Consider the following 27,246-nt stretch of genomic DNA (forward strand, 5'->3'; position numbering starts at 1 on the left):
TTGTGCCAGCACCCAGATCATATCTTCTCTTCCTTTATATATCAAAGGCTTCCTCCAATCAACTCCCTAGTGTCTGGTGTGTGAGTGTGTCTGTGTGTGTATATATAATATATATATATACACATATGCTATATATATATATATTTACATAAATTATGTGTGTATGGCAGTGTAGTGGGAGACAGATGTTTGCTGATTCGACAAGTTTGCACTGCAAACTCAGCCCAATTTAGCTGACAAAAAACATGATGCCACACAGACGCTCGTGGTGACAGCCCACTCTTAATTTTCTCTCCTTTTAATTCAGGCTCTCTTTCTGCTCTCCAGTTTTTTTCCTCCCGTCGCTTTCTTCTTCCGCTCTCTCTGTGTCGGTTCTCTCTTTCACACACACTCCAACCCAACACTATGTGTGATTACACCAGCAGCATTTCAGCTGGGCGTTCTTCTGGAGTTGTTTTCCTTGTTACAGCCACCTCTGACTAAGTCTCAACTTTCACAGGGGACACTTTCTTCTGCCAAACTCAGAAACGATAAACATAGAGCTCTCACAGCACCATTTGATTAACTAATTACAGTATATGGTGCACATTAAATACACCACAGCACAAATGCTGCTTTTCAAGCAAAATTAAAACCTACATACATGGATGGGTTTGGCATTTATTGCAATGCAATATGGCACTCATTACAATATCTCCTCAGTGTTTCTATTTTACAATGTACAAACTAGATAGAAAAAGGACCATAAATAAACAAAATGCTTCATGTAGCTAACTTTTAGCATTCAACAACAGACGCATACACAGACACCGATGGAGGACGTTCTAATCTAAATGTCTAATTTAACAGAAACAATACTTCATATAATTCAAAATTAAAAAAACTAAACATAAGCAAATCATACAGTTTGTTAGCATGATCCTCCAGTATGAAACTATTAAGAGCTTGTAATGATACATTCTGTCTGGCTCCTCCCACTCTCTTTAACGTTGCATATTAAGATTATTCAAAGATTATTCAAAAGCTGACATCTTAACAAGGGAGATTCCATGTTGGATGCATTCACGCTACACACATACACACGTACTGCACACACGCACACACACACGCACGCACAGACGTACGAGCAAACACAGTTTATTCAAGTCAAGCACAAAGCAGCAAAAGAAAAAAAAAATGTTGGAAGCCATTCTGCTTATGCACGTGTCAGCCTTCACGAAACAGATAAGAAAACAAGGGAAAAAATAGAACTGGATAGGAGGATGAGGCGTCGCTCTCAGCTCTCAGTAGCTCAACCTTAGCTGTGGCCACGTCCAGATCATGGTTTATAGAAAACTCCACAGGATGGAAGTTCACAAAAGTGCTGCTTTTCTCTCTTCTTCTTATTCTTCTTCTTGTCACTTTGTATTCTTACTTTCCTCGGCTCCTTGTATTTCCACTGGTGAAAAGTCCCTCTAAAGTGCACAGATGAGGTAAATGAAACTCTTCTCAAAAACAGGTTTTTGTATCTGTTCGCCAGCTCAGACCGGAACCATCGAGTGTTGCATGTGTTGCATCTGAGACAGCACTTCTTGCTGCACACTGGCAATTAGTATGTCCTGATGTGACGGTGTGATTATTCCAAGTCTGTCCATCTCCCTGCGGGGGCACAGACAAAGGTATATATTCAGACACACCGAGGCACACCATGCAGTGTTTAAAGGATAAACCCAGGTGCTATTTTTGTGGGTTTCACCACCAATTTCATGAAAATTGCCAGACACTTTCATCCAAAATGACTTGCAGACTTCCCCATACGCTTACATAAGGAGCTATTTGGGGTTCCGGATCTGAACCACCTGATGATTACAAGCCAGCCCTCTACACCAATTCAGCTGCAGCCATAATTTGAGATATTTGTGCATCCTAATATACTTCATGCCTTTCGGCTATAGAGGCCCATTGTCTATCAGAGCTATTAAAACACATAAAAGAGTAAAGCAACAAAGGAAAGCAATGCAAAGAAGAAACCACAAGCATGCTCAGTGACTTGAAAATAGACTTAACGAGTTGGCAATAATTTTTATAGTATATCTGCAAAGAGGAATTTAGTTAATGTTTGCCTAGTGCGTACTAATAAATGAGCAACATTGGGAAATGGTCATAGTCTACATTTTTAACTAAATTTGCTGGTTTCTTCAGGAGAACTTTTAACACGTTTTCTTTTAAATAGGATTTAACAATGTAATAATACCATGGCTTGTTTTTGTGAGGTAATAGGAGTGAAGGAATTTTAAACTAATTCAAATGCTATAAGGTGAAAAAAACAAAAACAAAAACACATCTCAGATACAGTATATTTCTAACCCCTTTAACATCATTTATGTGATGCCGTAATGCGACACACGGTCGGTGTTAATGTCCTCAAGACTCAAAGTGAAACCAGAATATTTCAGATTCTATTCCAGATGTGAGAAACCCAATTTAAAGTAACAGCACAATAAGATTATGTAATATTTCAGTCTTCAGTGGCCTTTCATGAACACTTCCAAGAAAGTTGTTTACACTTCAGTAGGCAACTTCAGCGAAAACAATAAGAACAGACAAGGACTGAACAGCACTCATGTTTCTGAGAGAGCAGTAAAAATAGTGAAAAGGCTAAAATTAAAATGCAGCAAAGGCATCAGGACTTTATCTCTGCATTACATAGATAAAATAGTAAGATTTTCCCCATTTTCATGATCCTGAATTTTGATTCTAACATATCAAGTAACTTTTGGTAGTAGTTTTAACTCAAGCATGATTACTGAGTAAAAGCAGCACAGAGAAATTTGATGAGTAAATGCATGACTGACTCTCACTTCAATCCATTTTCACACGAAGGTGCACTTACTGGTGTGTGAGAGCCAGGAGGCTGTCAAGGCTGGTGTAACCTGCTGCTGCAAGGGTGTCTCTGTACCTCTCCAAGCCGATGGACTGCAGCCACTCACATACCGACCACTCCGGCACACACACCTCCGGTAAGACCGACACACACACCTCTGAACCCATCCCCGACTCCAACATGGTCCCTGCAGCTCTGTAAATGCAGAAAGAGACAGCAGGTTGAAGCGTACTGAAACAGTGTGGAGTCACGATTAAAGGTAAGCAGTGCATGTAAACAGAATAATGAATATAGTGTGGATGCCAGCATGGTATGAATGTGGCAATCCATGTGTTTGTCCCCTTGTAGTTGGGCTTACATGTGCATAATGTACCTGTCCCCTCCTGTCCGACGCAGAGTCCCAGGGTTGCGAATGAGTTTATCCAACATGTTGAGTATCTGGCTGAAGGTGGGTCTCTCTGCTCGCTCTCTCTCCCAACAGTCCAACATGAGCTGGTGCAGCACCACAGGACAGTCCATAGGAGCAGGCAGACGGTAACCCTCCTCTATTGCTTTAATCACCTAAAAGAGTAACACAAGTGAAGGTTTTAACCCCTTGATGCCTATTGTCACAAACTGGCATCATACCACTTTCATTCAGATTGCATCTGAGATAGCGTATCCATTCTCCCAATGCTGGTTTGTGCATATTCAATTCGTACCTCGGAAGCTTTTGCAAGCACTGGTTTCTGGAGGGACCTACTTATTATATATCTGTTATTATTATATGTCTATGTTCTATGTTTAATGAATAAATGAACAATCTCCACTTATTTTAGCATCAGCTTGAAAGCAAAATCACACAAAAAATTTTGATTTTGTTTGATTGTAATTAAATTTGGGCATCAAGGGGTTAAATTTTTATCAGACTATATTCATAGATTTTATAAATCCTCATCTGATAAATGTTAGCACGACACAAAATGCACACAGTTCTGTTTTGAGCTGTTGACATGTTAAAATCTCCCGAGCGACAATGTAAACGCTAGAACTGCAGACATTTAGTATGTATAATGTTCTTATTTTCAGATGATTTCCCAGTAAAATTTACTAATTTGGATCAAAAGTATAAACTTTAACTTGCTAGTTGCTCCAAAAGAAAAAAGCAGAGAATCACCAAAGTTTTTTTTATCCACTGAGAAGACATTCAAAAAAATGAAAGAAATCAAAAAAGCATACTGTGCTGGAGTGCATGCTCCTTACTGTCACAGCACACTCTTTTCACATCAGTGTATGCCATAGTTTTGTACAGTAGATAATGAAAATCATCCACCAGCAAACACAACTGCCACTGCCAATTAAAGTTCAACGAAAGACAGCAAAAACTTTTCCTTAAGATTTATTACTTTCTTGTTGTTTTCCAACATCTTCCCGGAGTTGTGTCACCACCAACTGCAATTGATTTTAATTTTTTGCAGCTGTGCGCAGCTCCACTGCTTCCTGTGTGTGCTGTGGACCCGTAATGTACATCTGCAGCACGCTCAGAAATCAAGCAGATTTGATAAAACTTTCCCAAAAAGAAAATCCTACATACTCAGAATCAGTTTTGGTATCTAGCATGTATCTGTGGCACAGCTGAGGAGTTACGCAAAAAAAGAGATTTAAAGACACTTCACTCGTATTTGGTTGTAAAAAGTCTTACTCCAGTGTTTTACTAAAACAAATAAGCTAAAAAAAAAGAGCAGCTCTGCCTGTTCAAATAAAAAAGAAGAAAAAAAATATGATATGCAACATGTCCACGGAACGGCCCACCAGAGGAGTTATTTACTGCGCATGAGATCAATCCAAAATTTCCATAATCCATTCCAGACTGGCTCTTTGACCTCATCAAACTGAAGAAGCTTTGATAGCAAAGAAATTGCTCACACAGCAAATTAGCTCTGAAACTGGATTTTTCTCTCAGATCTCAGTAACAGTTCAAAACAGACAAAAAAAAAAATCACTAACTCACCCTTAATTTAATAAACTGTGTGTGCTTGTCTGAGGATAACACTAAGCAGCAGATTCCCTAAAGTCTAAATATTTATCTTCAATAAAATGTCCCGTGATTGGAGAACTAAACCTTGGCTTGCTGCCCTTCCACTGGAAGATTTCAAAGCAAAATTTGCACATTTTCAAGCAGTACGAAGGTCAAAGACACTGGGTCAGAACGCAGAGGAGTTTAGAATATCAGAATATGCTGAAGAAGCAGCGCCTATTTCATTTATTTGGTTATTTTAATTAGATTAATTTACGTCCAATTTGTGGAGCAGACAGAAGTTTTACTTGACTCCTGCAGAAAGTCACAGAACAAAACTTACATTTAAGAGTAATTCTAATTAATATTCATGCTCATGTCTGAGAGTTCAGAGAATACTAACAGCTGTTTATGCAAGGGAGCCTGATGGGTTCAGTGTGTCTCTTTAAATCTATGATAAAATTTAATACGTATTGTCTTTTTTCAGTACGCTTTGCAAGGAATTACATGGGGGCGACCACACATCCAGTCACACAGGCAGCTTTTAAGCACACTCAAAAATCAATTGAGCATCTTATATAAACCACTTATTTAAGAAAAATTAAGGTGTTAGTGTAAAGATGATCCAATTTTTCAAGAAACAGCTCATTCTTTTGTCTATGAGACATCTCAAAGGTTAGATGGCATCAAAATTACTCACATCCTGGTTGTTCATGTCCCAGTAGGGTCTCTCTCCGTATGAAACCACCTCCCACATGACGATACCGTAACTCCACACATCGCTGGCCGTGGTGAACTTTCTGTAGGTTATAGCCTCTGGAGCCGTCCACCTGATGGGGATCTTCCCTCCGGGGGAGAGATAAGTCCCAGTGGCCTCCTAAAACAACAGCAACAGTCACACTGGTTCATTGAACAGTTGACTTAAGGGATTTCATTTATTGATTCGCAGGTTCACTTATATAATTGGGAAAATAAACATCTGCACATCCAAAAATTCCAGTTCTAGGCTTGAGTCTTTACAGGATCTCTATGTATTTATTCTGCAATAAATGTGTTTTCAGTTAGTCATGGAGCTTTAGCAGAAATAAATGTGTGAACTGAAGCTGTGATAGCACATAAGTAGCCAGTAAATACTTAATATAAGTGATAAAGAATAATAAATTTGCAATCAGGTTTATCACAAAAGCAAAAGATTTTGTCTGTATGCTCACATCCAGTTTAGACTACCTCTGCATGTGTCTTACCCTTGTCGTGTAGGCGGCCTCTGGATCGTCCTCCAGAACTCGGCTCAGGCCAAAGTCAGACACTTTGCACACCAGGTTGCTGTTGACCAGGATGTTTCGTGCTGCCAGGTCTCGGTGAACGTAGCTCATGTCTGACAGGTACTTCATACCTGAGGCGATGCCCCGCAGCATGCCGACCAGCTGGATCACTGTGAACTGGCCGTCGTGTTTCTGAAATGTCAAAGTTTCAGTGACAGAGTGGCAGGTTAATAAGGACACCCACAGAACAGTCACGAGTGACTGCGTTTTGACTGAGATTTAGTTTGCTGTCAGCACATTTTTCAAAAACACAACACAGATCTGGATTTTTGTTTGTTTCAAAAACAGAAAACTAGATTCACTGCCTCGTGGTTGCTTGCCTCCACCTTCTAGCAATGTACATTCACCATTATCCAACTCACACAATGTCATGTAAACACAAGGGTACTTCAAAAAGTTCTCACCACATCTGGAAACAAATGGCATAACTCCCATTTTGGGGCACAACTGTATACCACAAAGCCTTCTATCACTGTCTACAAAAGCTAAAATGTATGAAGCAATCAAGGAAAAAAAGGAGAGAAAAGTTCAAGCTGGCTGCTGTTGCTCCAGGGCAATGTGCTCGTCCACACAGCACAGGGGGCAGAAGCAGCTAAATGTGACTTTGAACTGTTGCTCCATGCATCTCAGTGCCCGGACCTGCACTGTCTGACTTCTATCTCTTTCTGAAACTGAAATCGCATTTGCACGACCACTATTTTCAGAGTGATGAAAAGGTCATGCATGCTGTTGAGGAGTATCTGGAGGCTGAAAGAGGAGACTGTCCTCCACGAATTCATAGTGAAGCTTCAACATCTCCCTGTTAAAGGAGAGTATGTTGTAAAACAATGCAAGAACAATCTTTCTCCTGTGACGTTTCTGGTGAGATTTTTTTAAAGAGAAGATTTTGAAGAAATTAAATTAGCGGTAATGTGAGGTCAAGGTAACCGTTATTTTTGACCTCTGACCACAAAAACCTAATTAAATAAAAAGCCTAATAAATTTGCTTTTGCTGCTCTTGAGATATTACATTACAGAGAAGATGTAGGGCAGCTTAACACAAAGAACATACCCGAAGAAATGCATCCAGGGATCCATTTTCCATGTATTCTGTGATGATCATCAATGGCTTGCCTAAACAGATACATAGTTATAATAAAATATTCAACTGTATCTTGCACATTAAGTAAGTAACCCAAGCACAACTCACATCTTGTAACGACACCCTCCAGCCTGATGATGTTGGGGTGGTCGAACTGCCCCATGATGGAGGCCTCAGATAAAAAGTCTCGTCTCTGTTTGTCCGAGTATCCCGCCTTCAGACTCTTGATGGCCACGTAGATCTCCCTCTTTCCCTGAACACGAAGCCGACCACTGCACACCTCCCCAAACTCTCCTACACACACGGAGCAAACAGCAGCGTCAGCGCCAACGAAGCATGTGTGTGTGGGTTTATGTGTGTGTCTGTGTGTGTGTGTGTGTGTGAGCTCCAGTGCCAGGCTTACCCATGCCAATAACCTTTTCAATGTGAATGCTGCTAACATCAATCTCTTTGGCAAACTCATGGATGGCCTGATCGGGGTCCTCATAGGTGAACGGGTCCACGTAGATTTTGACTCCTGCCGCCGTTGAGGGAAGGCGAGAGAGGAAAGAGAAATGAGGGAGGAGAAGAAGAAACGCAGAGGTGGGTGAGAAATATGAGTTGTATAACTGCATATGTTATGTAAATGTCTTTGGCAGTATGTGTATAAGATATGTGCAGGTGGATCTGAGGGAAGGGAAGGAAAATGAGCGTCCATCTGTCTCTCTGTGAGTGCATGTGCAGTACCTGGGTTTAGATGTTTCTCCTCCTCAGAGTCCTGCTTTGTTTTGCTGTACTTGCTCCTCCTGATGAGACGCAAATGATGGAGATTTAACACGCAGATAAAAAAAGACAAGTGACAACATCCGTGCAATAATTTCTTGTTCACTTTCCTGTTTTTGTTGTGATTTTTACAGTTAGACGCACTGACAAAGGGGCATATTTGTCATATTGTTTTCAACTTTGGGTGTTTCTTTTCTAGCAGGCCTGTGCCTTCTTTGGGGTTTCTAAGGATTTGCCGCAATAGAAAGCAGTGACAATGAGAACAGAGGCTGCAGGGAAGCACAGAACGACCAGATGAAAGCATTTAAAGGGAGAGAGGGAGGAGGGGCGATGCCTCAGGTAGCGCAAGATAAAAGGTGTTTTCCATTAAACAAAGAAACTGTCAAAAACACCTTTGTGGCTGAGCAGGGGTGTGGATGTGTGTGTGTGTGTGAATGTGTGTGTGTCTGTGGGCACCAGCGCATGCTTGTGAGCGTGCACGGCAGCGGAAGCTGACATGCAAGCTGTGCTGCTGAAGAGACAGTAATGACAAGTCAGGGACAAAGGGATTATCACTGTCTCCACTCTAATCCCCTTTAAAAGCTCCAGGTAACACACACACATTATTTAGTGGCACAATAGCAGGGGAACTGTGTGTGTGTGTGTTTGTTGTTTGTGCGCACTGTGGCAGTTTGGTCAAATAGCTGTAGTTAAGACAGAAGCCGCACACATGTTTGCGTCAGTGATGCACTGATGGAAAACCTCAAGCCAACCTCACATGTCTATAGGTGCCTGCCCGTATGGGTCCTTTTATATTTGTGTATGTGTTTGTGTGGGTGTGTTTATGTGTTTATACCTGCGACTAATGATGAAGACAGCTGCAGATATCAGCAGTAAAATTCCAACCCCGCTGACAGACAGCAGCAGGAAGGCAGAGTTAACTCCCTCTCCAATCAGAGGGAAGGGATCTAACGAGGAAGGACACAGAAGTCACCAACCATAAATCTGATAACGTCTGCACAGAAACTTTAATGCATGCTCTGCAGCTGCTGAACTTTACAGTGTGAATACCTGAATTGGTGGAGAACTCAAACGGAGCGCTGAACTCTCCGTATCCAGCAGCCGTGCGAGCGCGCACATGAAACACGTACACGGTGAGGGGGTTGAGGCCCGTGACATCGACGCTCCGAGAGAAGGTCCTCATTATGCGGTAGGACCTCTCCTTCTGATCCTGATTAGACGGGACACAAAGAGGGGGTCTCTTTTCAATGCAAATCCAGCGTTGCCATCGGTGAAATACAAACAGCGTACCAACATATTGACATTCCAGACAAACTGCCTGAGCTGCATTAACCTGCCGGCAACTCACCTTTTCATAGAACTTGACCTCGTATTCCAGGATGACCCCGTTGGGTCGATCCGGCTGTTGCCACGACAACGACAAGCTGTGTCTGGTGACATCAATGGCAAGAATGGATGACACTGGAGAGGGAGCTGAGAGGGAGAGGCACATGATGAGAGATAATAGAATGACAATAGTGTAACTTGCATGTAGTCTGGCTGTTTATGCTCTAGATTCTATAATTCTGCCTTTAAGATAACATCTTTGATAGCTTCACAGCGCTGAATTCAGTTAAAGCAGATGTATAGAGCCTGTTTATCAACAATCCCATTGACCCAGTGCACCTGAGAACTGACCTACATCTCATTCCTTCATATTCAGTGGAGACAAGCCTCATTCTCAATGCTCTCTCCTCTTACAGCCCTCAATTTTCCCTCCTTTTATCCGTGTTTGTCCTCCTTTGTGGCTGTTCATATGATATCGGGCCATATGGTAGTGCAGGTTGGGCTTGACACTTCCCAGGCACGCTCTCACGCTGTGCGCACACAGCTAAGTTATTTCCCCGGGGCACCCACAACTAAGCAGGTGTGCCGGTTTCTAAATGCCACCATAAAGACTTAAAGCAATGACAGTTGAGATGTAACAGCATGCAAAAGAAAAAAAAAACATGCACTCGCTGAAAACTAATGGAGAGCATGTGCGAGGAACGCCACACACAAGCTGACACCTTCACAAGCAAAATGAAACACTTCATAAAATGTGGGTGATTTTTCAGATACTTCCGCGATTAAACGCTGGGACAAGGAAAATCCCACCCGTAGGTACACCAGCGCTGTCAAGTGTCAACGATATGCTGTTCAGTCATTTCGTGATTGAATGTTACAATTTACTTTTTATTGTATCTGCTTTAACTTCAACCATCTATGTCTTATTTGTATTTAAGGGAGTGATTTCCATTTTCCAGAATGCTTTCTGGCATCCTCTCGAGAACACCCCTATAATTAATTCAGCTGTTGTTAGGTGTAGGAGGACAGAGTAATAACTATGGCAACTATTACAGTCATAGTACAAGCAAGAGTTTCTAGCTGACAGGAAGCAGGAGAAGCATCATGGAGTCGTGTCGCTACACTAGCAACTTAGACTAAACTAGTAGTTTTACTGATTCTATTATAGACATGTTCATTATTATAGACATGATCATTTTCTTCTAAGACAAGCCATCAAAGTACTATAAAAGCAATACAATCAAAAGCGAATGCGTAACATATTTGAATACAAAACTGCCTTCTAATGGTCATTTTTGCATCAATTGTGTCTGACAACAATTCCAATTCATTCTGGACTAGATTTTAAAAACAGACACACAAGAAAGCTCCAAAAACATAACGGAAAGAGATTACAGCAAAATAATATGTATCCCAAATACATTTTTTTTTAATGAAAAGCTGATTTTGAAGTGTTTTATCGCTGATACTACCTTCATTATGTGCATCTACATCTACATACAGAGCTTGTACACATCATGCTTCTACAGTTTCAAACAGTCCTCTTGGGACCTTGCTTCCCTGCAGGCCCTTGTGCTCCCACCAGCAGTTTTGCGTTGTGCTGACCCACTTACCGACAACATCTATAAGCACATTTTGTGTTACTGCTACAGTCAACAATCTGACAAACACATTAATCGCACACAAACACTTCTCACCTGCTTGGTTGGTGGTGACGCTGACCGACACGCTCTGTGCCGCCCCTGCACCGCTGGCCTGGGAAACCCCATTGCGAGCGTGGACAATGAAGGTATAGTGTGTGTGGGCCCGGAGCTCGCTCACCACCACCCTGGTGGTCTTTAAGCCAGTCTGGCCTGGAGAGAAGAGCACGTCAGAGCCGCAGGGCAGGCAGAGCTGAGAGCTGGAGATGGAGCCAGAGCCCATCCGGGGGTAATCTCTGCTCTGGAACACTCCTCTGCCCAACTGGACTTCAGGTCCCACAATGCCTTGGTTCGACTGCATCGCTGGGCCACCGTGCTGGGCCTCGGGCAGGGAGACACTGCGATTCCTTGGGAGGGCTCTGCCACCCGTCTGACTGTGGCCCCCGCTTTGACAGATGAGACACTCCAGACTGTAGCTGGTGTCACTTCTGCCTCCCAACCGGCGAGGGGGGGCCCACTCCAGGACCACCGAGGTCTCATTCACCACAGAGATGAGCTGCTGCGGGGCTGATGGCGGCTCTGAGGAAGAGAGGAGGGGTGAGCTTAAGCATGAGCAAAACCAATATACTGCACATAAGGAAAGTGGAAGTATATGTGGTGTGAGTTGGGGGTGGAGGGGCTCTTGGCAGGGCTTGAAATGTAGACATCTGGCATTAGACTGAAAATCATACTGTTCTAAGATCTTTTTGATGGGTTGGATGTTTTCTTCTGTGGCATGTTTTTGTGTGTGTCTCAGAGACTGTGTATGTGTGTGTAAGTGTGTTTTCATTTTTCCCAAGCCAAGGAAACCATGTGCTGTATATAGGCATAATTAAGTTTAAGACACACAAACCAAGGTCTCCCAGTCTGTCACACAGAACCTACTCACAGACTTAGAGAGAGAGAGACGGGGAGCGCAAGAGAGAGAGAGAGGACATTTATTCATTCCTCAATGTCTTTAGTTATCACTGCCAGACAGGATGTAGATGGTGGCTTAGTCATAAGTAATGGGATCATGAAACAGGGGTGGCATTCAGACACGTTTGTGTCTCCCGCTGTTTGGTGGAGATAGAGAGTTTGGGAAACAATGACTGTGGTTTTGCTTTTATTTGTGGAAAAATCATGCACATATTGCCTGTGTTGTTACTTCTGTATTATCTTACAGCTAGGTGTGTGTCTGTGTGTGTGTGTGTGTGTGTGTGTGTGTCTGTGTGTGTGCGTGTGTGTGTGTGTGTGTGTGTGTGTGTGTGTGTCTCTGTGTGTGTGCTTACGGGTACAGGCCATGGAGGGAGGGTCACTATCGGCACGGAAGAATCCAGAGTGACAGTCGCAGACGGTTGCTCCGTCTCTGACCGAGTGGCTGTGTGGAGGACACTTAAAGCACCCAGCATCAGAAGACTTGGCCTTATAGAAACCAGTAGAACAGGCTGCAGAGAGACGGGGACAAAAAAGACACTTGAAACCTGTATCAGAACATTTTGATAAGAACCTCTCACACTGTTTACAGAAAGATATACTAAAGGGCACTTCATTAAAGGGCACCATGTGGCTGTTTTGACCACTAGTGGTGCTATGGAGCAATGTCTAGCTATGTTTTTGTGCTTCACTTGTATGTATACAGGAACAATCATGGATGTCTTACCGGAGCTGAAACAATTAAGCCACTAGCAGGAAACATTTCTGCAGCAGTTGTGATAATTGATTAATTGTTACAATGCCAAAGAAATTAGACGAAATGCAAATAGTGTCTGGTTTTCCTGGTCTCTTGCGGTACTAAACTGAATCTGTTTGGGATTTGTACAGCTGGTGTGCGTACAGGCCCATACAATGCGCACAATCATCTTCTGGTTTTATGTTGTCCCACTGATAAGATGCCAAGCAAAGTTGCTTTCAAAAATCAACACATTTGTTAAAGCGGCAGAAAGCAGAAAATCTTGAACAGGCCAAACAATAACTGCAGAAAATAAAAAATAAAATACACCAGAATGCAAGAATACCGTATTCCTTCCCTCGCTGTCCTATCTATACTAAGCCCTTCTACCAGATGAGCACCAGCATATGCAAAAAAAAAAAGTGAAGCTGAAAATCAACATTTACTTATTCCACAGGATTCAACCCCAACTGTTCTGACTGAGAGTCCTCAGTTTATCCCATTGCACCACCACAGATTGTTTCCACTGTTTTGTTGTTCTTTAAAGTCTTTCACCTGATCTGGGTGAAAACCTCTGTGATTGGCTGAAGTCTCCCATCGGAGGCTATATTTTCTAAATCCTGAAAATGGAGGTAAAAGGAGGTACAAAACCCCTAGTTTCATCTCACATTGCATGAAATACAATATACTGAAAGCTTATTATGCTCACTGAAGACAAAAAATGCCTCTTAGCTTGAAATATCAAGAATATACACTACATGTTTTGGTGATCTGCCAGGCAACTTTAAAACAGTATTAATGATTAACAGACTCCTAGCAATAAAGCAGAGCTAATGCAGGCTGCAAGCCATGCAGACAACACTGGCTACAGGTCAGTCAGGCCCTGACCTTTGATACAGTCTTTGTTGTCTCTGGTATTGACTGCTCAGACAGCCTGAACACCATGCAAATCCACACACAGAATATTTTGTTCTCTGGGCAGCGTTTGTATCCAAAGACAAACAACTGTAAAGAAAAGTCTAAAGAGAGAAATAGATATAGAGTGAGGAGGAGGAGCACTTTGACTTCTTTTATCTTTAATTTTGATGAGCAAAGAAAGAAACACCTAAAAGAACACTTACTGATCAGCTCCCACTCACACACAGAAACCAGAAACACTAGAACTGAATACATCAAAACTCCACAGTGCCGGCAGCCCACACAAATATAATTGACATTTAAATATATGAAAGAGGAGAAACAGAGAAAGAGAGAGGGTGAGAGAGAAAGAGACAGGGAGAGAAATCTTCTCTCTGTATACCAAGGAGTTCATGCATTGACAGAGCAACAATGCAATAAATGAGTGCATAATTATACTGCTTGACATCCACTGGTGAAGCAAAAGAGATGGCAAAGCGTGACTGGTTGGAGCAATTTTTCTCTCTCTCTCTCGTTAATTTCAGAAGGAAATCCTTTATTTGTTTCTGCTGCATCCTTTTCTCGACACCTTCTTTTTCATCATCACACCCTATTCATTCTCCTTCTATCCTACCGTCTCTCCTAGCTCTCCCCTCTTTTTTTTAACTCTTTCACATTTCCAAGGGAGATGAAGACATCCCAGTGGGAATGAATAGGAATGTGGGAATGATGCGTAGATGTGTGTGTGTGTTCGAGTGTGTCAGTATGCTTTATGACTCTCTCATCAGTAGATGAGAGGGAGGAAGTCTCCTCTGTAATCTACTCAGACCAACCATCCTGCCCCATCTGTGAGAGCCTCCACAGATTTGCTCTTTCACACACTCATTTGCCCTCCCTTTCACATTTCACAATCTCCCTCATTCGCTTCCTATGCACTTCCTCCTCGACCTCCACTTGTCTGTCTTTGTGTCTCTGATAACTCTCTCTCTCCTGCTTTATCTCCACATATCCCTCTCCTCTCCAAGAGAATAGCTTTGAAGCCGGCTATCACCATTCAAAGCTCCGTATCGATACCAATTCAAATGAGTTCGCGCACACACACAAACACAGCTGAAAACCGTGCACCCGAAACCTGTAAATTCATAAACACATTTACGGCTGATAAGAGCGGCTTTCATCTGGCGACTGACTCATCTTATCGTGGCAGCTGACACAATCAAATGCAAGATAAAATACAGTATTGTCGGTCTCCAGCTGTTCTGCACATTCCTTTGTTTTCAATTATTAACGTAGGTAAATAAGTCACGAGTGGGGAAGACAGGCGAGAGAAAAGTGCTGAGAACTCTGAAGTTGATTTCAGGGTTCAGCAAGACTCTGCCAGGTGGGGGGGTAACACACCGCCTTTGTCTCTGTCCCACCCAATCCTCCATCCTGGTCTCCAACACAGAGGACAGAATGAAGGCGGAAGAAAAAGAAAGGAGCAAGTATTTGAAGCTTTAAACTTCCTTAAGCGCCCTCTCATGTCTCTATTCTCAGTCCTCTCTGTAGCCTTTTGTGCCGTCTTTAGTGCTGCTTTCTACAGAGGGGGGGCTGGTGGTGGTGAGTGCCGGTGACCTGGAATAAGAGCTCATGAGGGTGTCATTAACCCGACATTAACCCTACGCTACCGAAAGGCCCCGCAAGAGCCCGAGCTCCACCGGCAACATGGGAGGGTTACGGACACAGACACACATACTGATGAGATAAGGTGAAGGCTGGTAGGCGCATTAATATTCTGCCCGTTAGACGGGACAATAATTACACTGTAATCAGCTGTTTGCCTCCTTGAGACAAGTAAGAGAAAGTGACAGAGAGCGTGAAAGGATGGGGAGAGTTGCCTGGCATGAGGAGAAGGCTGACAAGGAGCGAGAGATAAAGAGGTGAACAGAAAAAGACAAAGTGAGGAAGAGGAGGAGGGAGAGATACTTGGAGGGGGGAAGGTGCCCTTTGATTACTATCAGCATTGTCTTCATTTGCATATGCATTCTTCTGCTACCTAAAATGCAAATGTGGCTCATTGCAAATCGTAACTAAGAGCCTCGTTGGCACACCGTATGCATGTTAGTGCAAGGGTGTGTGTGTGTGTGTGTGTGTGTGTGTGTGTGTGTATTCTCCTTGACCCCTGTGTTATTTGTCATCATCTCTTGTTCCTTCCCAGCTGAGGGGTGGAGATGGAGGAAGTACCCCTGACTGCTCCAGTCTGACACCTGTCTGAGTGATGGATGGAGGAGGGACGGATGGATTGACGGATTGATAGACCGCCACACGAGAAGGAGGGACACTATTAATCACAGGGGTCGTGCCCCTTTTAATTAAAGCCCGGAGAAATGCTCGAGATAAGATGTGATCCTTATCTTTTCCCTACTGTATGTATTCATTGAGCAGACTGCCTGCCCTCAAAATCACCCTGACATTCCTATGAAGTTTGAATTTATCTGAAACCGTTTGCATTTAAAACCTGAGGTATGCACTCAGTGGAAGACACAGCTTTAGGTTTGTCTACATCTGAATATTCACAGTTTGAAGAGAAATGCGTGTGTTTGTGAGTGTGCCCAAAGCCAACAGTGTGAGCATTAGCATGTGAAAGGGTCTCTACAACAATAACTCCCCTCCCTATCAGACACACATCATCCACCACCCCCCTGCTGCCACCAGCAGCGGCGGCAGCAGCGGCAGCCCCCCCCCCCCCCCCCTCCCCCAAACCCCCTGACTCTGGATCAGGGAGAGGAGTTGGAGAAGAGAAAGGAGGGATAATGAGAGCAAGACAGAGAGAGAAAGAGGGAGAGAGCAGAGCTTGTTCGGGTGCCAGAGCGCTGCAGACAGCCTGGTGGAGCTGGCAGAACCTCCTCTACATTAGGAACAACCTGGGAGATGGAGACAATGGCACACACACAGTTTGATTGTGATGAAGGAATGCAAACCATTCCCCCCCACCTGAGTTTGGCTCACTTCACACACTTGCTCGTGCCATTCCGGGGTCTTTGCTTGCTATGTCACCTGCCATGCATTGCACATATACACACAAAAACACTCTCACATGCACACACTCCTCCTCCCTCACTGATTTGCCCCAATACACTCTTCTCTAGGCATTCCTGGGCAGCACTCCAAACTGTGAGTATATTGGAGGGAGGGCTTTGTTAGGCAGAAAATCAGAGATACAGTACACACATGTGCACGCCTTCAGCACGCACGCACACACTCCAAATCAGCAGACCAACATGTCCAGAGTCCAGAAATGCGATGCAATAATTAGAGGGGACTGAATACAACGATTACACACTCATTCTATCATCCGCTCACTCTTTCTTTCTGTCGCCTCTCTTTCAGTGTGGCTATCTGCCTCTCTCGTCTCTCCCTCTTTTCCGTCCAAATGCTTTCTGCTGTTGACGAGACACTGCAGGTGCGTTGGATAGAAGCACAACCATGAAATCGCTCTGGACGGAGGGGAACACAGACACGCACACACTCAGAGGCAAACACAGTCGCTTCTCAGAAACATTCCAACCCTCCCAGGCAGTGAGCAGAATGGAGGAGAATCAGACGACAGGAGAAAAAAAAGGAGGCCAGTGGAGAGACGGTGAAACAAAAAGCAGAAGTCTCCTCTTTCATTCTGCCTCTCCAGCCGTTCACATTTCACATTCTCTCTGTTGTCTCTCCTCCCTCGTTTCCTATCCTCCCAGACGGATCGCAGCTGTCAAACTTTTGACGTCTTCATCTACCTCGGTCATGACCCCGCACTCTGCAGCTAAACTCTCTCTTGTATGAGTGTGTGTGTGGCTGTCAGTCAGAGTTTTTGACGTCTTCATCAGGCTCAGTCATGACCTCGGTCTTAACCAGGGGTTCAGAAAAGAGGGGGGGTTCCCTCTCTCTTGTGTTTCTCTGCCCGTCCCCTTTGCACCCGGTGACGAACCCTCAGCAGGGGAGGGGGCTGCTCTGTATTGATGCCTTCTGCTGTCAGTGGCCTTCTTTCAACCTACCGGTATTCAACATCTAATCCCTTCTTCCTCTCCAGAGCTCCTGCTCTCATCCTCTCCATCCTTATTACTCTGTGTCAATGCTCAAAATGAACTTTTCACATCTTACTTCTTTAACTAAGTCGACTCTTGTTTCTGTTCAAATCAACAGGAGTTTCTGGGGGCGATGCAAAAATGCATTAACCATCTGAGAGTGTTTATGCAGATAATATTTACTCAAATAAGAATCTATCTCACCAGGTGATATATATAACTACAAAACATTTTCAGCATCTTAAATGGCATTTTCGTCAAGCACGTAAAATGATTCTACACAACTCACAAGCCTGAACTTCTGAACCTGTTCCTGATGATATCTTTTATTGTGCATTTGTCTGGTGTTTCACATTCAAGGTCTGAATTTGTTTTACGCTGTGCTACACTGTAAAAAGTCTCTTTGAGCTGTAGTTGAGTAAAGTATGGGCTGAAATAAATTTCACTAATCTTTCTGCTTTGGTGATTTCAGTTTCCTGTTGTGGATTCTGTTAACTTGAAGTTACACACTGTCCCTTTAAACTGATATTCTAGTTTCAGAAAGGGCTGAAAAATGAGCCTCACTGCTCCTTTAGCATTGTGGCTTCATGACATTCACATTTCTTCAAACTTTTTTGTTGCAACTCAGCTGCTGTTCACCTTGAGAAGGACTACAGAGTAAAGAAAAGGTAAGTCTAGGGACAAAATCATGTTTTGCTTTTTGCACGTTTAGGAAAAGCAAATATTTAAGTTAGAAACTTGGAAACTTCAGGCTGTCTTTCTTTAAAACTAAACTACAGCAGTGCAAACTGTTTATGAGAGAGAAATCAAATTAAGTAAAAACACATATCTTGAACAAATGGCTTTATTATTACTTGTGAACTTATTTTTGATTAATTTAATTCAATTATGTGTTACCAATTCAAGTAATTAAGTAAAGTTGGTTCAACAATTCTCCTTTATCAGTATAAATTTTAAAGAATATTGAAAGTAAAGTAAATGAAAGCCACTTTGTGCTTCTAGAAGAGAACCAGCTTCCACTGAGGCCTAACAATGCTGGACAAAACTGACAATGTGATCATTTCCTGTCCCGTAATGCATATTATGAATGGCAAAACATACACATGTTTACCAGATAGCTTGAATAACTATATTTGTGGTGGCTTTAAAATGTTTTTTGGTTGATCAAACAAATTAATTGTGTTGCCTTGTGTAGCAGCAACAATGGTGAGACACTGCTGACAAAGTATTGGCTTTTGGTCAACTTCATCTTTTCTGTAGCCAAAAATGTTTTCATGCAGCTCACACTGGGTGTCTCTTTGCAACCAAATCTTCCTTTTTGGTGTTTCTCTCCTCTTTCTCGCCTATTTTTGTGGAGCCTGTGTGTCGACAAACTATGTGTCTGGGAAACAAAATAATAATGACAATTTCATCCAAAATTTATCAAGCAGGAAAAGAAGTTGCAGCATGATGTGCGTGAGTAGTTGCCATATTTCACATTGTACTACCCTTTGAAAAGAACGCTAGGGCAAGAAGAAGGTTAGCTTAGTTTTTTTTTTATATAAAGAATGGAAATGGAGGAAGTAGCTAGCCTGTCTCCATTTAAAGGTAACAGAATATACCAGCCCCCTTAAAAACCCACGAAAAACAAAACTATTGCCTATTTCGTTAACCTGAAGAAAAAGCAATGTGCGAAAACAACAGGTTGCAGTTGTGTAGGGGGTTGTGTTGACTATTTGTTGTTTAGGAGCTGTGAATTCATGCATTATCCAGAACATTAAACTATTCTTTGCAAGCATGAATTATTCTTCCCTGTGTTTAACGCTCCAAGTGAAATCAAAAGTATCTCTATCCCAGCTTAGTTCTGCTGGCTGGGTGAAGGCACGTGAAGATCCAGGAATCTTTTGACCTCACTGACACATCTCTACTCTCTGTCTCCCCACATTCCCGCTCTGCCCTCCCCCACCTCTATTCTGTCTGAGAATTTTGAACTTAAAAATGAGAGAAGAACTCCGCCGTCTATCTAACACTGCAGGGTCAGAGTTTTTTCCCGAGCGCCATTCGGTATGCTTCCAGGACTTTGATGGATTTCCACCCAGGCAGCTGCACCCAGCCAACAACCTGACAGGCAGCGAGAGCGGAAGGAGACGGAGGCCGGAGCAGCAGATAGATAGATGGCACTTCACATCTGCTGGAGGTTCAACAGAGTCAAGGGTCTCTCCTAAATCTCGTTGAGGAGGAACATCTTTCAGGCCTCAGGGACCACCCCGTAAACCTCCTCCTCTTTTCAACAGGAACAAACGGGGCAAGCCGGGTGAAGGTTTGAGAGGACATTTGTCACATGGAGTATTTTGGCTACCGTTCTCCTCGCATAGAAAAAAAGTCACATGTTTTTTCCCTTTTTATCGCCAACTGCATCCCTCTCTTTATGTCCATCTCTTTCTCCCCCTCATCGCCTCCTCTTTTTCTCTTTGAATTATGGGTCCGTTTGTTACACAATTAGCCTGCTGGGATAGGCTTCATAAATAAAACCGAGGGAGCAGATCAGTGAGTCCTTCTCCCCTGTCTCTGTATTGGTCTCCGTCCATCTGTGTGTGTTTGAATGTTGTGTGACCGAAAAGAGGGAGTCGAGCCATGTTGTAAAAGTGTCTCCACCGAGTCTGTTGTCCCTCTTCGCCCCCTCCTCCAATCACCCAACTTTGCCTCCCAAACACGCACATTTAGTAGCTTTCACTATCACAACAGTCCCATCCAAATATTACACGTCATTCAGGCCGCATGTATGTTGGTGAGTGAGGTGTGAACAGCTTGCATACTCGTTACCGTAAAGTTCAGACCAAATTTGTAAGTGCTAGAAAGACATTTTTGTCCAGATGGCTGCGGTTATGTCAGCACACCTCACACTGAGACCTGAGAGCTTCTATTGACACTTAAAAATACTGTTTACAGTTTGGAAAAGATCGAGCGTGGTCCAAAGGAGGGCTGGAAACGTGTCTGGTGTGGGCTGGCCCTTACAGATGGGTCGAACCTACGCAACTGCGTTGGTCCGAGAAGCGTATTAATATGACCTGGCTTTTTACTTTAGCTAAGGCAGACTGGAGATGGCTCTCACCTTTACCAAAATCCACCTCTAAAGCTCCTGGATCAACAGTTTTATTAGTTTAATTTCTACTGAAAAATAAGTGTAAATGACATATTACTTCTTGACTGGACACAGCACTTTCACTAGGCTTTCTTAGCACCACAAGGTTGCTAAGTAACCAGTAGAAAGGTGTTAGTAATCTGATTTTGTTACCTTTAGACAGAGCCATATTAGCTGGTCCCCCATTTCCCTTCTTAATGCAAAGCGTGGCTAACTCTCTTTGCTGCAGCTTCATTTTTAACAGACAGACAGAATGGTGTCAGTTTTTTTATTTTATTTTTTTAACTTAACTCTTGGCAAGAAAGTGGATAAGCATACTTCACAAAATGTTGAATTATTCCTCCAACGTGTGTGGGTGTGTGTTATTGTCAAAAAAATCCTATCTGCCATCAAAAACCCAAATTCAGTCCAGTACTTTAAACCATTGGCATTGATCTGTTGAATACAGCATGATTCAACTCTGCCAAACTTATGAGTGTCCAGTTTACACAGAATTTCCAAACATATTCCTCAAAAGTAATTAAAACAGTCCACAGACAAATCAAGCAGGTGCTAACAACTACACAAACCAAATGTTTTCCATCATTACTGAGTAGCTTGCTAAATGTTGTGCGCTTCATCACTTACCTTTACAGGCGCCGCCCTTCTCTTCATATCCAGGGCTACAGAAGCATCCACCAATAGGAACCAACCACTCTCCATCAGCGCCACAGTACATTTTAGGCTCCTCTCTTTCTTCTGACTGGTTCACACAGGACCCCCTGACCTCCACTAAGGAGGAAGTGTCGGCCCCGGTAACGGTGTCAGGAAAAGTCGCCAGGTTACGAATGGTGAGCGGACAGGTTTTGTAGAAAACTCTGACAGAAACCAAAGCGATGCAGGCGCCAACATCCTGAAAGGCCAGGTAGAAGCCCTTCCGGGTCGTGACCTTTACATCTCGCACTTCGGTGTTTAATTTCATGATGCGGTCTCCTACGTCGACCTGAATGGAAGGAAAATGGAGTCACATTAATGAAACGTGCAATAAACTATGTCAGGCCTTTTTAATTCAATTTGCGAGTTTCAGTTGGACCGCAGCTGATCTTCACATTTTCAGCAGTTGGCTCTCATTCAGATGAACTTTTATTGATTGCAAAGGTAAAACGAGCTTTAGTGCCTGCAACACTGAAATAAGGAGTAATTCTAGTAAAGACCATGCAAAAGCACCCTGCCAACATTCCTCGGATGGCAAAATAGACATCCGAGATAAAAGTGCTTGTAAAACAAATAAAAAAATTAGAGCTAAGTGTCAGGGGGTTGTATTTTCCCGATAGGAGCAAATTAAAGCGAGTGGAGGAGGGAGGATAAAGCACACAAAGCCTGACTCAGTCGTTTGGTGTTACCTGGGTGAAGCTCTCATCTGCTGCCACTGTGTCCACCTTAATGAAGCTGCTCTCTTTGATGTAGCTCTCTCTGTCTTCGTTTGACTCATGGTAGTACAGGTTGAATGTCTCCTACAAGATAAGAGGGGAATTTTTCAAAAACAGAAACACTGAGGTGTTTATTTATCATCATCGGCTCTCATCTTTTCTCCTAAATGAAAATGAGCCAAAGTGCAGCTAATGCTTGAGCAACCAGCAGCTACAACATATAATGAGGTCCATTAGCAGCAGTCTGTCCATTTACAGTTAACACATTAAAGAAGTCAAACTTTCATCTGAAATGCTTTCAACGGCGATCTCTTTGCTCTGCCAACTTCTAATAAATCATGCTTTCATGTACCTTGCAGGTGCCTGTGACTCCTGGCAGGCTGTTACAGTCCCTCAGGGTGAACTTGACTTCCACATAGACCCGCTGAGCGCCGGACCGAGGGATCCAGTCCGTCCTCAGCCAGTTGTTCTGATTGGGTTCTAGGACGTTACACACCTGGTACGTTCTGATGGGGATGTTCTTCTCGTCCATAATGCTCACTTCTTCCCACTTCAAATACACACATTTGTATCACTACACAGTTGAGGGCAACACTGCATGCATGCTTAACAGCAATTTGGGTATTTTTACAGCTTTACAATGCCTTTCCTAGAAATTTAGATTAAATTCCAACTTTCCAGGGAACCACTGGTGCTAGTTCATGCCAATAGTATCAATTGTAAAATGCAGAAAACTGTCATGTTAGAAGCACTGACAGCAGGTTTTCAAAACTTCTCCTTATTCGAGAAACCTTGATATGTAAAATTTAAGAGTGACTTTTTATGTAGTAATCTTGCAGACTTTTCATATAAAAAGTTATTGATGCTCAAGTTTCCCCCAACAAAGAAGGATTTACAAAGCAGCCCCCACTGGGAGGTGCACTTAAATGACCACTGTGCTGGCAGCAATGTTAAAATGTCTCAAAGTTGACTTTCATTGCTGTACTGACATGAACTCAAAGTTATTGCAAAACATGACTCTTTAGCCCTTCTAGATACAAGCTTTAACACAGTCATATACACGTTGGTGGTATTACAGGGGGAATGCAGGTGCCACGTGCTTTTTAACATTTAGAACATACGCATTTGACACCTACCATAAAAACATTTAAGAAGCAAATGACTTTTATTTTGAAAAATCAATTTAGCATTTACTCTTTGTGCCTTCACTTTGCGTTTTCCTTTACATAAACACATTTCCAGCACAAACTGATGTAGAAAATAATGCATAAAAAAATCACCAGAATGCAGGAAAATTAATTTCCCAAGGGAAGACGCAGAGATCCCCGTTTAATGTGTCGCCATCAAATGTGTCACCCTTCAATGCTGAAACTCAATCTATGCCCAGATACACTAGTAGTGACCAGCTGAACATGCCCACTGTGGAAAACAGTGTTTTTCCGTCCCCTTGAGGAACTTTTTGTCCTCACAAATACAAACAAATCCAACATAAAGTACATTTCAGATGCTGGTGTGCATCCTCTAATTCACAGCTGTCATTTGAAGCGTCGCAGGCTAACATTCATTCTTGCATCAATATTCTGCAGCGGACAGTGGTTCAGATTTGTGGCGACTCCAAGGTTTTTGCTGGCACATTTCCATACAAGTGAAGCAGGCTCAACCTTCGCTACACCATCCATCTCAATAGAGCCGATTATTTGCCTTGTACTGTGACCCTTCGAATGACCGCTGAGCCTCCCAACTCCAAATTGGCTTTTTATTGCCACTGAATAATAATCTGCTCGCTCCCTACTAGTGAGAGCTGTATACACACTAAATGCACCGTGTCCACAGAGAGAAAAAGAAAGGGATAGTCAGAGAATGACAGGATGTGTGTGCGTTAGGAGCAGAGAGGTTGTGTGTGAGTTTGAATGTGTCTTGGGCCTGATTGATATGTCATGAAGTCAATTTTAGTCTTAAAATACAGGCCTATTACAGATAAATGAATACCGATGTGTGTGTTTGCACAAAGAAATTGCGATGCAGTTTTTATTTTCATGCACATTCAGGTAAATTCTGTGTTTCTTTGCAATAATTTTGATCATTTTTTTTATTGCCAAGGCAATCTGATGTTGGAAATGTGCTGTTCTGAGGTCATATTTGGCAATAAAGTTGCATAATAGTAGGGCTTTTCTTATTCTCAAATACCCACCCGGCTACTGGCCTCAAATATCCAGCACTGCTCTGCTCTGTGGTGTTTCTTTGTGTACAGTATTTGTAAGAGCGGGTATGCATGAGCAAGAGCATGTGCACAGACCCACGTCGCTGTGCATCGAGAGTGTTTGTGTGTTGTTGCTGTGCCTTTGTGTGCTAAGTGTATATCGAGGACGACAGCTGTATAAAAGCTGACACGGGGTATGATACATCCTTGTCTAGTCTCCTTTGGAGTTTTTGTCAGCAGACAGAAATCACAGCTGTCAGAGGCAAAAAAAAAAAAAAGAGAAAGCTTTGCACTTGCCCCACCATACAAAAATGGAGTTTTGTATCTCTATGTGTGTGTAGCTAAGGGATGAGGAAGGTGGTGGGGTGCCTGTAATCAAAAGCTCAGTGCGTGCAGACCAGGACCCTGTCAATCAAGCAGCATGTGAGCGAATGAGAGCATGGCGAGTGAAGGAATAAGAGTCAAGTTCAGCAATAACTCTTAAGCCAACAAAGAGGTGAGGGAGACACTGAGCAAAAGATAGTGAGAGAGGGCGTACTGATGGCAGATCACAATGTACCAACGACGGAAAGTACAAAAGTTGAGGAGATAAAATATAAAAGAGACATCTCCAGGATTCGTTCTGGCAACTGCATGGTAGTAAAAATCCCTAAAAATTGACACCCACCACCAAGCTGGTTTCTGCCTTTACTTGTGCCAAACACAAAGCCAGCAATCTCATATTAGCACTTAAGCTTGGTGAACAACAGCACATTTCAAAATCTGTGGGATGATTATTTACAGTTTCCAGACCAAGTGTGTTTGAGCGTGTGTGTGCATGTGTGCGAGTGTGTTTTCCAAAGAGAGAACAGGTTGTAAACAGCGTATCTGTAAAAAAAAAAAAAAAGAAAGAAAGGCAGCTCCCACTCACCCCTCCCTCTGAAGGACTGGCTGCCCATTTCAGTTCTCCTGGCACTGTCCTGGTATCCAGCAGTGTCACTAAAATTGCAAATATACACAAATGCAGGTGGTTTAAGTGAAATTGCCTTAAGCGTTTAAAAAAAATGTTATGAAGTGAAAATTAAGTTAGGTGACTTCACCTCACCACATGATCACCACTAAATAGGTGACCAATAATCTGGGGACAGTCATAGCACTAGCAGAATATAAAATTCACTTGATTTGATATAGGTAGATTTGAAATAACTGTCCTTTTTTCACATATAGTGTCAGATATATCTATATTATTTATGAAAACATAAATTTTGCACTGGTTTGACAGCATCAAGCATTATTTATACAGAAAGAAACAACCAGAGAGTATGAGTTAGAAAGGTCAAATGTTAATTAATAGTCATAAAAACATCTTTTTCATTAAACTGTACAGCGACCATATCATGTGGATGTATCCAAAAAACTAAACATTTCGTGCCACAACTAGAAACAGAAACCATGCAGCTGAACTCCCTCAGGGCACAACTCTACAAGGGAAACGTACGCATATCAACATCTGCGAAATATTCCCAAAATCCAACTTTTTGGACAGTTCAAGATTCGTGTATATTTGCCCTGCTCTGCTCTTTTCCATCCTAGGACGCGCCTGGAGCGCACACAGCGTCTCCACCAGCGTGCGGCAGCGGCAGCGGAAAACCCGACTGTGTGTCACACCAACACACAGAGAGAGATACCATTCCCTCCTTACTTACCTTCATTGGGCGGATAAATCCTCGTCCTCGAACTTGAAACTAGTGTTATTATCCAGATGGACGTGGAGAACGTTCGCCACAAATTCGCAGCCATGTGTACCGAGTGGAAGCGTGTGCGTCCCCCGTTGGCTCTGCGCGCTGGCTGAAGCGGCTCCATCCCGGTGGGAAAAGTGTGTGTGAATGAACCCAAGTGTGAAAGCGAGTTGGATGCAGCAGCGGATACTGGGGCGGTCTCTCACACTCAGATGCTTCCCTTAATGGTAACTCAAATGACATGAGCCAAATGACATACAGTACTGTGTCAGCGTGGTGCATCCACACTGTTAATATTCCTTAAAAAGGCAAGTGAAGGTGGACCACAGTGAGAAGAAGAATTTTGGAAATAGCTGCAGTCTGTTGGAATGATTATTTGGAGGCTCTTGTGTTTGAAATATTGAGGAAAACAAAGGCACTCTTTCCTGTTTGTACTATAACTTTAATCTTCGTAAAAATGAACACATGTTTTCCCAGATTTTACCAGAGCCCCCCTTTTGAACCCACTAATCAGGAATATAATAGAGGAAACGCACGCATTAGTTCTGTATTCTCGCTGTCAGAGGTGGCATTTAGCAGTTGATAACCTAAAGAACCCCAGCGGGCATGTGGTCACAAAACATCACCCTTTAAAAAAATCCCCAGCCTGTCACATGCATTTCAAAACATGAATGTGTCACAATTTCCTGATAAAGAGCTGAACAGCCTGATTTGGGGCTTGAGGTTGCTGGAAGCTCTTTGTCCTGAGCAGCAGTGAAGAGTGTGACTACAGCGCCACCTGTTGATGGCTGTTGGGTGAAGAAGGAGGAGAGACCCAATGGATGGTGAGGGATATTAGATAGCAGGCAGTAGGATATTTTAAAGCTGCTAACATGAGGACAGGCAGCTTCAATCAGTCGCCCACCATCTGTCACCTACAGTTTGAAATACTTTTGTAGTCCCATATGGATATAAGAAATAAAGTAGATGGAGTTGATGCAAGGTGTAGTCACAACCATAAAGGTCTCGTGCAGTCGTGTGGTGGGGCAAACAAAGAGCCTCCTGACCCGTCCTCCTACACGCTGCCTCCCTTTCCATGGAGGCACAGCTTGATGAGTACTTTCATTTACATTGATCCAGTGTGGCTTCCCCCAATCTGTTGTTCAGTTTAACGTCAAAAGGTGCAACACAAA

The 27,246-nt window shown here is 43.0% G+C and overlaps 1 protein-coding gene across 3 annotated transcripts; it reads right to left on the minus strand.

The window, feature by feature from the left end:
* Nucleotides 1–640: 640 nt before the first annotated feature.
* On the minus strand, nt 641–26,397 carry LOC110948941 (ephrin type-A receptor 4-A-like). Of its 3 annotated transcripts, none has more exons than XM_051952949.1 (19): nt 26,042–26,390; nt 25,267–25,334; nt 22,509–22,706; nt 22,130–22,240; nt 21,375–21,729; nt 12,301–12,456; nt 11,048–11,569; nt 9,373–9,497; nt 9,075–9,234; nt 8,860–8,971; nt 7,989–8,047; nt 7,666–7,779; nt 7,371–7,556; nt 7,233–7,294; nt 6,104–6,313; nt 5,560–5,736; nt 3,222–3,424; nt 2,873–3,058; nt 641–1,638 (listed from the first exon to the last, which is right to left on the minus strand). In XM_051952949.1, exons 1-19 carry the CDS (start codon nt 26,196–26,198, stop codon nt 1,521–1,523), a joined length of 3,279 nt encoding a protein of 1,092 aa, XP_051808909.1. In that variant the 5' UTR covers nt 26,199–26,390; the 3' UTR covers nt 641–1,520. The 3 variants fall into 3 exon arrangements, with proteins under 3 accessions (XP_051808909.1, XP_051808910.1, XP_051808911.1); XM_051952950.1 differs by having other exon boundaries at nt 3,237–3,424; nt 26,042–26,385; XM_051952951.1 differs by lacking the exon at nt 641–1,638 and having other exon boundaries at nt 2,869–3,058; nt 26,042–26,397.
* Between the last annotated feature and the right edge of the window lie 849 nt (nt 26,398–27,246).

Source organism: Acanthochromis polyacanthus, chromosome 9 (assembly GCF_021347895.1).
Source record: "Acanthochromis polyacanthus isolate Apoly-LR-REF ecotype Palm Island chromosome 9, KAUST_Apoly_ChrSc, whole genome shotgun sequence".
Lineage (NCBI taxonomy): Eukaryota > Metazoa > Chordata > Actinopteri > Pomacentridae > Acanthochromis > Acanthochromis polyacanthus.